The sequence below is a fragment of the Berghia stephanieae genome, chromosome 6, assembly GCF_034508935.2.
Source record: "Berghia stephanieae isolate SIO BIC M18660-M18661 chromosome 6, UCSD_Bste_1.3, whole genome shotgun sequence".
In the NCBI taxonomy this organism is placed as follows: domain Eukaryota; kingdom Metazoa; phylum Mollusca; class Gastropoda; order Nudibranchia; family Aeolidiidae; genus Berghia; species Berghia stephanieae.
In genome coordinates this window covers 38046686-38059245 of record NC_088365.1, presented here as the reverse complement: position 1 = coordinate 38059245, position 12560 = coordinate 38046686, and the positions used below count along the sequence as shown (strand labels likewise).

Genomic DNA, 12560 nt, shown 5'->3' with positions numbered 1-12560 from the left:
TCACTCTCCACTGGTGTCCACCTCCCACTACCCCGCAACTGGTATCATTCTCTCATAGTCACAGGTTCATTCTCCATTGGCCACTTTCTATAGTCTCAGGTTCATTATCCTCTGGTGCCCACCTCCAGGAGTCCACCCTCAATTCCCACTGGTATCCATCTCCAATTCCATGGTCCAAGGTTCCTTTCCCTCTGATTTCCTCCTCTCATTGTCCCAGCTTCACTCCTCATTGGTGTCACTAACCCAAATCCCTGGTTCATTCCCAACTCCTGTTCCAGGGATGCCACCAGGCCTATTAAAAAAAGCCTGAAAATTTGCGCGGACGAGATACAAATCAACGTCAAGGGCTTTGTAAAATATCAAATTTGGAATATTGTTTCAGTACTTATTATTGCAATTGAGAGCAAATAACACACAAAAGAAAGGAGAGTTAACAGTTTTCAAATTGATAAAATAAGGTGCTGAAAACAAAATATAGATAAATCAATATCAATAGCTATCAGGGGTGAGAATGACTGGTCACATAAAAGGAGAAAATTTTTCATTGTGAAGTTCATGACCCACCATGCAACCATAACCTATAAATTTAAACTTCACTCAAATTCACTGAGATGTAATCCAAAATTTGTCTCGCAGCAATTTCTGACACGACTCGGAGAATTTCAAAAGTTGAAAGTATAATTACATTTGGTGGTTGTAGTAGGGATGATGATGTGGTGGTGGTTGTAGTAGTAGTGGTGTTAGGGATGATGTGGTAGTGATTATAGTAGTACTGGTCGTATGGATGATTGTGTGGTGGTGGTTGTAGTAGCTGTAGTAGGAATGATGATGTAGTGGTAGTTGTAGTAGTAGTGGTGGTAGGGATGATGTGGTGTTATTTGTAGTAGTAGTGGTGCTAGGGATGATGGTGTGGTGGTGGTTGTAGTAGTGGTAGAGAGAGAGAGTGGAGAGAGAGTGAGGAGAGAGAGAGAGAGGAGAGAGAGACTTCTCTACCAGAATAATTTATGAATTGATCTTAGGAATTCTATATCAAAAAAAAAAAAAAGAAGAAAAGAGAAATGGAAAGAAAAGCAAAGGGAAAGAGGAAAAGTGTGAGAGAAAAAAAAGAGAGAGAGAGAGAGAGAGATTTGTCCCTCCCCTTCCCCTTCAACCATCAACGAACACCACTGTCGTCTGTGTCAATTGTGACATCTGGTGCCATATAGTCTGGCCCGACGTCATAAAAACGGGACCGTCAATAAATTTCACGAGACTAATGCACAGGTGTCAAAATATGACATAAGACATAATGGTGATTTTGTGGTTTTGAGGGAAATGTTTGACACGGCAAATTCAGCGGAAAATTTCTGAGAAATTCTCAAAATCACTGTTTATTTATAATTTTTTTTTTAAAAAGGAGGAATTGTGATGGGGATTGGCGTAGATTAACTACCATTTAGGTGCCCAAATATTCGACCGGCGGTGACAGCCCAAATTATTCACCCGGCGAAAAAGTTCCGGCTCAAATCTCGATCGCGATTTTTTTCTTCTTTAAAAAAAAATTATTTTTTTTTTGAATAGTGACGACGGACAAAAACCGGAGGTTCCGGATTAAAACAGGCTGGTGGTAAAAAAAACCGGATTTCCGGCTAAAACCGGAAAAGTGGCATCCCTGCCTGTTCACTTCAAATAAATTTGGAAGGTTTCAGTAGGTTTTGGAAACATGAAGTACCATTCTGGGTTCTCTCTGCACTGATCTGATTTCCAAATCCTGTATTCCCGGCTTCACTCTCTACTGATATCTACATAGTGGCCAACTTTTCAAGAGCAAAAACAGAACATCCCAACGAGACCCATTACTTCGACTCAACACAGCACAATATCATAACCATAATGGAAATAATTCATCTTCAAGGCCCTTATGTAATCATTACATAAACCACAACTTACCTTTTAAACTGTACATCACAGCTTAATGCCTAACAATAAAAAAAGTCCAGGAGTTTACTGGGGTTTAACTGCTACTTAGTAGCAGCCTTTGCCATCTTCAGAAAATCTGATACAAAAACAGTTTCATTGTAAGGGAAAGAGTGATTTTACAATTAGAAGGCTTGCCAATATATCTGTACTGAGGGATCCCCTGAAATCAGTTTTGTTATTCCTCACTTGACTGAACACATGTTCACATTCACAATTTGGGTGAAGGATGGTCAGCAGTCCTAATATGAAGTGAGCATGCCTTTGAAACTTCAACACCCCAAGAAAATCAACAAATTTGCATAGTGCAAACCACTCCTGAATTGAGGAAAGCTGAAGGAATTTCTAATCAAAACTTTCAGTGCTATATATATATTGAAATTATACTCCAATTTATCCATGGCAGTATCAAAATTTTCTCCATCCTTCACAAGGACCAAAACACTAAACATTCTGAGGAGCTGCAAGGTTTGGGCCAGATGTCCCGCTTGCTGAAAGGAAATAGATGTGCATTTCAAATCCAAAACCTCTCATTTCCAGGTGCATTGATCGCTGCGTAATCCTGTCTGACAGACATTATTGCATATGGCCTCTTAGGCATTATTGTGTCCATAACAGCACCTTTCTGTGGTGATCCCTGTTTCTACTGAGTTTGTTATGGGCATGACCATGTCCCCAATGGTATAACCGGGTTAGGACAGGTAGTCAACAAACTTACCAAAAAAAATCTAACACCTTTGACCCAATGCTAATAACTAATAACATGCCTCAATCTCATACAATTATTCTCTACAGCTCCGGGCATGAGTGATCTCGATGTTTGTGCGACTTGACATTGAAAGACAAAATTAAATGAAAGGCTCTCAGAACAATCGTGTTATGACAAATGGGACATGTCGCCATTAACAATAGCCTTAATGAAAATTACTCTCCTTTCGTAAACCAAGCTTGCAACAATGACGCTCATAGATCTTGGAAACATTTTTCAAAGCTCTTAAAAGACTTCAATTAAAAATTCCCTCAAAATTTATCAGTGACAGACCTTATTTACCATAGATCACATCGAAAATTAAACTATTAATATGTCAAAAACACAGGCATTATAACAAAGCAAAACTATATAATGACCATGACTTGAATGAATCAAAAAGAAAATACATAAAGAACAAAGAAACAAACATCAAAGTTATGTAAATAACATGCTTGACCTTGATCATAGAGGGAATAACAATGAGGCTATCACCAATTGTTTCTGAAAATATATAATGACACCCCTGGATAACAACATAATTTTCCAGTCTCAGGCGATGACGTTATCCAGGGGCTGAAATGTACTTGAGTGTATTCCATTTCACAGCATTATGAATGTATTACATTTTAAACATCTATTCATTATTTTGTCAGTTTTGCCTAAGTGAAACTGCATAGGGTTTTAATACAAATAATTTTTCAATCTACTACCATTATGTTTCTGTGTCTTAAGAACAAAGGACTCACACTGCTGGCTGTATCTATGACAAATTCCTCCCAACTGGAGCAGGTATCGTTCCAATACATCAGTCAAAACTTCAAGGGAAGAACTTTGAGCAGAATTCCAGCCTAAATTTTGGCAAATCTGAGCAACAGAAATCCGAAGCAAACTCCTGCTGTAGTTTTCTGTCATTTTATAATCTGGGAATGGCACATTTGTAAATATCAAAGTATTTCATGGATGAAAGCTTAGCAAAAAATTTGTGAGTTAACACGGTAAAAATATTAGTGCATTTTACCAAATGAAAATTAATTTAATGCCTAAAGTGATTACATATACCATTAAAAATCAAAAGTAAAATTGGAGTATCTTGCTTTGTTCGCCGAGACACAGAGAGAGAGAGAGAGAGAGAGAGAGAAAGAGAGAGAGAGAGAGAGAGAGAGAGAGAGAGAGAGAGAGAGAGAGAGAGAGAGGAGAGAGAGAGAGAGAGGAGAGGGAGGAGAGAGAGGAGGAGAGGAGAGAGAGAGAGAGAGAGAGAAGAGAGAGAAGGAGAGAGAGAGAGAGAGAGAGAGAGAGAGAGAGAGAGAGAGAGAGAGGGAGAGAGAGAGAGATTGAGCGTGTGTGAGAGAGACTGAGAGAGAGTTCTCTGATTGACAAATGTATGTCAGGTTGTGATACTTGGATGCTTGACCAAATTACTACAGAGTTATAATTTAATGTGGAGAAATCCACATGAAAACTCCAAGTAGCATAAAAACTAAACTGGCTATTGGTTTGGGACAACAAAAAAAGAGACATCTTTAATAAGAACCCCAATGTTAAGAGATACGAGGAAAATAATAACATCTTCCACCTACATGAGAACCTCAAAAAAAAAAAAAACAAAAAATAAAAAATAAAAAGAAAGGAAAAAGAAAGTCAACTGAATGAAAACTCTGGTATTAAGATAGAAATAAAAACTTCCACATCAATAAGACAACCCAAAATCTTCCACCATTTTCTGCATGTTCAAAATTATCAATGCGGCTATGTGGTCTTGTGGTGTGACACTCGCCTTCGAACCAGAAGGTCCTGAGTTTGAGCCTCACTCAGCGCATAGTTGAGTCCTTGGAAAAGGCTGTTTACTCACTAAATAAAAGAAAATGATGTGAGAAACAATTTGGATAAACGAAATGCTTGAAAAGATTACGACTGAAACTTGAAAAATGGCAATAACTCGACACAAAACATTTTAAATAGATATGGAAAAGTCTTAAACGAAGCAAGCCTGAATGCCATAAACCTAGCCAGACAGGACAAGCTACATTCACGGCTCTGTGGACCTAGTCTGCCGGGTGGGGCCAGGCTACATTCAAGGCACCATCAATGTAGTCACTGCATATTATTAGCTATCGCTCTAATGGACACCTAACGTAACACTAGATATCCCTCCAGCATATTAGTAGTCACAATAGAGTCACTAAAGCTATAAAAGTAAAAGGGAAAACTAATCTTGTTTTTTGGGGGTTTTTTTGTGCTAATGTAAAATTTACATTTAACTCACTGACTACCACAGCCGACACATGTGCAATTTTTTTATTTTAACCTTTGACTGCCATGGTCAAACCCCCTCGGTTTCATACTTAATTACTTTTTTCTACTTCTGACCAAAATGTATCGGCCATAGCAGTTTAACGGCAAGATAGTTCTTTTTTTTTTTATCTTTCATTTCATACCAAACATGATGGGTCTAGCAGACCAAAGTAATAGATAACCTGGTATTTTTCTCTTTCAGTTTTCCAACATAATGGAGAAATGAAATCAATTAATTGTAATTCTCGAGTGAAAAACATTATGAAACTACTTGTTTTTGTTTTAGTCATTATTCTGATTATGTTGGTTAAAAGGATATTAATTTTTCCAGTTTTTAGTTAGAACAGTGGTCAAAGCAGGGTTTGACTCCAATTCAATTTTTTTTTTGGGGGGGGGGGGGTTCATAAAATTGCCTCCTTTTCAAAATCCAGAATTAAAATGCAACAATACAAATGGTATCATTTGAAAGAACAACATTGTGCAGCTGGTGGAGTGGACCCCCATCCCCCAATGCCTCAGCACCAACCGGATTGATGTTGAAGACTCAGTTATCTTTCACCTCACAGCTCGTCACTTTCCCTCTTCAATAGTTCCAAAGCTCAGCCAGAAGAAAAAATATCCCCAGAGGGATTGCATCGTTTGCATGGAGCCAGGCAAGAGACTTTCATCTCACTATGAATGTCAGATCTGAAATATGGGACTTCACGTTGACCCCTGCTTTGAGCTCTACCACAGTGTGAAGGACTACAAGCGCGGCTTCAAGCGACTGAAAGAGGGTCACTGTCATGAGAATGGAGATCAGGGCTAGTACATCAGCCCTTGTCAGGGCTACCCATCAGTCCTTTTGAGGACTACCCATCAGTCCTTTACAGGACTTGACTACCCATCAGTCCTTTTGAGGACTACCCATCAGTCCTTTACAGGACTTGACTACCCATCAGTCCTTTACAGGACTTGACTACCCATCAGTCCTTTACAGGACTTGACTACCCATCAGTCCTTTACAGGACTTGACTACCCATCAGTCCTTTACAGGACTTGACTACCCATCAGTCCTTTACAGGACTACCCATCAGCCCTTGTCAGGACTACCCATCAGTCCTTTACAGGACTAGCCATCAGTCCTTTACAGGGCTACCCATCAGTCCTTTACAGGACTACCCATCAGCCCTTGTAAGGGCTACCCATCAGTCCTTTACGGGACTACCCATCAGTCCTTTACAGGACTACCCATCAGTCCCTTACAGGACTACCCATCAGTCCTTTACAGGACTACCCATCAGTCCCTTACAGGACTACCCATCAGTCCTTTACAGGACTACCCATCAGTCTTTTACAGGACTACCCATTAGTCCTTTACAGGACCACCCATCAGTCTTTTACAGTACTACCCATCAGTCCTTTACAGGACTACCCATCAGTCCTTTACAGGACTACCCATAAGTCTTTTACAGGACTACCCATCAGTCTTTTACAGGACTACCCATCAGTCCTTTACAGGACCACCCATCAGTCTTTTACAGGACTACCCATCAGTCCTTTACAGGACTACCCATCAGTCCTTTACAGGACTACCCATAAGTCTTTTACAGGACTACCCATCAGTCTTTTACAGGACTACCCATCAGTCCTTTACAGGACTTGACTACCCATCAGTCTTTTACAGGACTACCCATCAATCCTTTTCAGGACTACCCATCAATCCTTTTCAGGGCTCCCATCAGTCATTTTGGGGATTAAAACCTTGTAATAGGTCACTGGCAGACTCAAGACTGCAACCTGTTTCATAACAGGGACTCAGAGAGGAAGGTATTTTTTTTTTTAAAGTGTACTTTCACAATTGGATTATTGGTAACATGTGATTCAGATTTGGATTATTTTATGGGGTAAGTAGGATTCTATGCCCTTTACTCTGTTTATTACTATTACATACTTTTTACTGTAAAAATGTACATCTACTAATGAGAAAACCACATATACTGTCGTCTAATTGTCTTATGTAAAGCGCTTTGAGCATGGTTAGTGGATATTGCGCTATATAAAGACTCAAGTTTTTTTGTTTGTTTGTTTTTTTAGACCAGGGTATTATTAGGTACCACAAGAAACAATTTATAAATATCTAAAATTGATCTTTCTTACTATATTCATAAAGCATTCTGATAGTCATGGAAAACACTTTTTACATTTTGAAAATCCATACATAAATAAGAAATTGAAAGCAAATTCATTTTTCAAGAACTTAGAATTTTTTTGCTTGCCAATTGATGCAAGAAAATGTTCAAACTTTGACGTCATGTAACTAACCACCAAAAGCATTTATCATACTTGTGAAACACATTTTTAAAGCACAGTGACTAGATAAATGAAAGATAACAAGATTGAACCAGACACAATTTTTTCATAAATCTATAGTCTGTTGAAATTCCCCCGGAAATAAATGTTTTGGCCTCCAGCATGACGAAATAGCATATTCCATATACTATATTAACATAATAATCATACAAAACGACATGTAATTCACGTCAACGGTTAGAGACTACTCCAATTTTATTCAGACATTTTCTTCAAATGGTCTTTGAAAAATAAAGAAGTGAACATCAGGAAACACGCAATTTTGCATGTTGGCAGAAAAATACCTATAATCATGAGCAAAATATATAAAAGATTAAATATCTCTCGAAATAATGCAGATAGAAGAAAAATATCACACGTTATAGGAAACCGGACCTGCTGAATTAAAAAATCATCTTAACTTTTAGTAAAATCAATATTTCCTTCTCAAAATTCAACATGAAATCATGAATGATAAGCACGATGTTCGAACCAGCAGCATAAGATAATAAATCAACCTCTTAAAAAACTGAAATAATTCCAAGACATCGTGTCTTTACTTCCGCAACGTCTATTTTCACTTCCATGCTACTTTATGGGCTTATCTGGTAATTATATTGCTTGATTTTGCCTTGACCCTCTCTGGTATCCTTAACTGGAAGGGTGCAGTAAAATGTATTATTCCTATTATGGAGGATGATTTTTCCACTGTAAATCGTCTCTTTGTATGTTATTAGGAGGGTATCGATATATACAGTGGAGTGCTTTCCTCTTATAAGGGATCATGCACTTGTGCCCAGCAGGTGTGTCTTTTGTGCCCTCAACCCCCTACCACCCCAAAGTCTTTTAGAGCCTTAAGGTCTATGACACGTGACTGTATCCTGATTTCTGTGTTACTGAATGCAGGATTCCCACTCAAAACCCATTTCAAAATTCAAGACTGCCAAATTTTTTTTCAAGACCAATAATTTCTCCACAACTAAATTTTTGTATTGACTGAACTTTTGTTTCAAATACATATATCGGCCTTTTTCAAAAATCTGCCAAATTCCTGTCCTGTGACGATAATTGGCTCTTTGAAATATGTGATGCATATATTGTTAGCAAATACTTGCTTACACAGTCTCACTACACATTACTAACTTGTATGAAACATTAAAAAAACAAAAATCGAGAGAGATTCAGGATATATATGACACATTGTATTGACGGGGGTAGAGGAAAATACCCTGTCCTTTTTTTTGGATGATGGCTAGAAGTCGAATTCTTAACAAAATGGAGTGTCTTGTTGTATACATCTATGAATGCAGCTGATGCAATTGCCATCTTCTAACTACCTCATAAAAGTTTGTAACAATCAGACTTTTTAAAGTTTTATTATATATTATTAAAGTTTGTCCCCAAGGGGGTCACTCATTCCTGTAACGGCACTGAAAATTAACCAATTAAAATCCTTTAAACAATAGAAGTGCAATTAACAATGTTTTTTCGCCGTAGCTGCCCCTTTTCCATCATGGCCGAAACTACAAACACATGTTTTTTTCATCCAGTGTGATTTCAAGGTCAAAACCGCTTCAAGAATAGTGAGTAATGTTCAACATTAGACCATGACACTCATTCCTGTTACCAGGGCATGTTATTTAAATTAGAAATTGTATTAAAAGTAAAAAGTATCAGTATATAGCTTTTTTAAGGCTCTAAATAATAGTCATACTTTAATGTTGGAATAAAGCATATTTTAGGGATAGTATGATCGAAGCGATGATAAACTCATCCCTGTTACACTCATTCCTGTTACACCTGGTTTTGTAACAGGAATGAGGGATGTAACTGGAATGAGGAAAACGTAACAGGAATGAGTAACAGGAAAGAGGAATGTGAACTTTCATAAAATGAAACACACGTTTTTTTGTAACTAAGTCCTTTGGAGCACAATGGCCTATAGAACCAGAGCTTATCCCTGTTTCTGTAGCATGAAACAGACATTTAGATTATGAATACGATGTTGGTCCATTGCAAATTACATTCCCCAGCATCACTGATACCATAATATACACATGGATGAAGCAAAGTGAAGCAACCAGAATTAATTTCCTTGATTAAGGACACCACTCTATGGTTGTGGGGGTTTTCGAACCTGGTACCTCCCAGTCGGGAGTCCCTTTCGGTAGCCACTCGGCCACGGCGCCTCCACATGGTTTAATGATTCGTAGCATATTCTTTTGTTTCATAAGGATGTGTTTGGTAAAGTGTTTTGTAAACCACTGAAGTGTTACAGGCCTATGTCAATTTAAGTGGTAACATTCATGGTTACAAAGTGACCATTAAAAACAATTTTTATTGTATACATATTAATTTCTTCCATTGCTGAAAGATTATTTTTATTGCAAAGTTACCTTGCCAGTACCAAATGCTAATGTCCAAACATAGTTTGTTGCCTGTTAGGCTCAGATACATTTTAGATGATTACTATGATTTTAACGGCCCGGTATCGCTTGTACAAATGTGACATTGTATCACATAATAGTCTTCTTTGTTTCTTGACTTTATTTCATGTTACACCTTGTTTTGTAACAGGAATGAGGGTGGCGAAATGTAACTTGATATTATTGTTCATTTTCAAGGGTCATATCTTTGTTGCAACGATTGCTTTATTTTGTTTTCTTATCACTAAGGCCAAACAAGCCATGACATCAGCCGAGATCAACGACTTTACCGTCAAAGACGAGATGGAGATCCTATTCGACGTGCTGTTAATCTTAAAAAAGAACAAGACAAATATCAGAGTGACAAATTGAGTGGAAAGACAAAGTCCATAAAAGATAAGACACCAAGAGAACAATGCAAACAGAGAAAGAATTGGATAAAAAAAACTACCACACACACGCTACAAACCGGAAACAGCAAAATCTTGATCTGAGTTACACTCCATCCTCACACTCAAAATCTCCACTCTCTTGTCAAAGATATCAAGCTACTAAAACAGCCAATGAAACCTAAATGTTGAAAAACCAAAGTCTTGAAGAAGTGAAAAGGCTGTCCTCTCTTTCTCGTCCCAAAAAGTACAAAAAGCGCTTGGACAGGTCATTAAAAAAAACCACAAACTTCCGTTGACACCCCGATCAAAAAGTAGAAAACTTTTGAAAGATAGCAAAAAAAAACAAGAAAGGTGGCAAAAATTCAGTGAAAAGAACATTACAATATCCTTTTGCACTCCTATAAGACATCAAACATTTGAGGAACAGAAGGCATATGTACAAATCCGTGAAACATTTGGCAGCTGGTATGAATCTCAAAAGATTATAAACTCTTGGGAAAATTCGGAAATGACGTCTAATGCCTCCAAAATTTCCAGATCTTGTCAAATAGTAAGAGATTTTTTCCTGAAAGGTGACACTTCTAAATTAGCTCCAGGAAAGAGAAACACAATAACAAGAAATAAAGTCAAGAAACAAAGAAGACTATTATGTGATACAATGTCACATATGTACAAGTGATCATCTCTTGCAACCCATACGTGTCATTTTCTTCATTCTACCGACTTAAGCTACTTTGGGTTGTTACTCCAAGAAAAAATGGACAGAAAAAGATGTGCATGTAAAAAATGTGATAACATTAACATATTCACTTCAGCGCTTTGGAGAAAAGGAATCAAGAATGTTCAAAAATGTTGTTGGTCACATCAATTAAATTTTCATTCATTTCTACAAAGTGATTTGAAGCAACATGTTTTCAAAGGTAATGATGGAGACATGTCTGAAGTTGCACTGGTTGACTTGTTTTTTGTTTTTAAGGGTTTTACGGCGCTTGCAACACATTTAAGTTATATCAGCGCCAGTAAAAAGGAAGAAAATGGGATAGTAAAAAGTTCTAGAATTACAATTAAAGCACCAAAGAGAAAGTAAGACAAAGGAGAATGGGATCAGATGAAGATTCCAAGAGCATACCACCAATGTACTTAGTTTGAGATCACCTATAAGTCTCATCCAGACACAAGCACAAAATCCAACAAAGAGGAATACACTCAAATGCTTACATTATACATTAAAAATAACATATATAATATAATACATAACAGAGAGATGATGTACAAGGAAAAAAATATCATCTCCCAAAACAATAATTATGCATTTGACTGTTTCCCTCCCAGCCAGGACTCTGACGAGGGCCAGGAAAAAAACAAATAATCTCATTCCAAGACAAAGACAGAAAGCATGTTGGAAAACAGATATAAGGGGATAGAAGACACAGTATGTACCTCCCTGCCCGCTATGGGAGGTCAGGATCCCCACCCAGCCGGTTGACTTAAACAGTGACTCAAGTGATGACCATGACCAAGATGACATTGACATTAAGGTGATGCCGACTGAAATCGATTACAATGGTTTTATCAAAAGATCGAATGAATGCAAATCATTTGATGAAGTGATTGATGAATGTGAAAATTAAGTGTTTGTGAAATAGTTGGGGCCAGCAGAAGTGTAATCAAAACTCGCATTGGTATTGACAACAGGTTTACACATTTCATTCCAAATGATATATACCTAGATCTCTGTGTGATGGGAAACAGTTATTTCCAGTCAAGCCGAGGGCCGATGGGGATTGCCTGCCTGCCTGTGGTGCAGTGTAATACGAGTAAGATCGAAATAAGAGCTGGCTTTACACAAGGACCATTATTTGTCAGATTCAAACTTTGCTTCACTCAATGACAACATCCAGACATTTGTTGAATTTTGTCACAAACTCGGACCATTATATTCTCGATGTTCACATAAGTGATAAAGATGCCCTGGAAGAGCTGTTCAAACTGGACATTATGTCATTAAGTAAACCAAAATCATTCATGGGTATGTGGCAGCTTCTTGCTCTTTCCAGTGTTTTAAAAATGCCTCTTTTGTCTGTTTATCCAAACATTCCGAACTGCCACGAAAGAATTATCCTGAATAAATTGATTCAACCTAGAAATAAGTAAACAAACAATGTTGGTGCTCTTTTTTGGGTCTCTACCAACATAAGCCCCAAATCATTGTGTTGGCGCTCTAACCATTTTGTTCCCCTTCTGAGTTTCAATCACTAAGCGTATTGAATTTATTATCCTTTCAAATAAATATGTTGTAATTACTCATTCCTGTTACGTCCACTCATTCCTGTTACACAAACTCATTCCTGTTAAGAATGACTTTTTCATGTTTTTCATGCTAAATATATAATACTTGAAAGAAAATATTAT

General features: G+C 37.6%; 1 protein-coding gene across 3 annotated transcripts in view; it reads right to left on the bottom strand.

Moving 5' to 3' along the window:
• Positions 1–12560, bottom strand: part of LOC144974995 (uncharacterized) — a 67959-nt gene that overhangs the window by 43402 nt on the left and 11997 nt on the right. For all 3 annotated transcript variants that reach the window (XM_078918615.1, XM_078918614.1, XM_078918612.1), the window contains exon 2: positions 3454–3627. In XM_078918615.1, the coding sequence (XP_078774741.1) occupies positions 3454–3619 (166 nt within the window). In that variant the 5' untranslated portion in view covers positions 3620–3627. The remainder of the gene's footprint in view (positions 1–3453; positions 3628–12560) is intronic.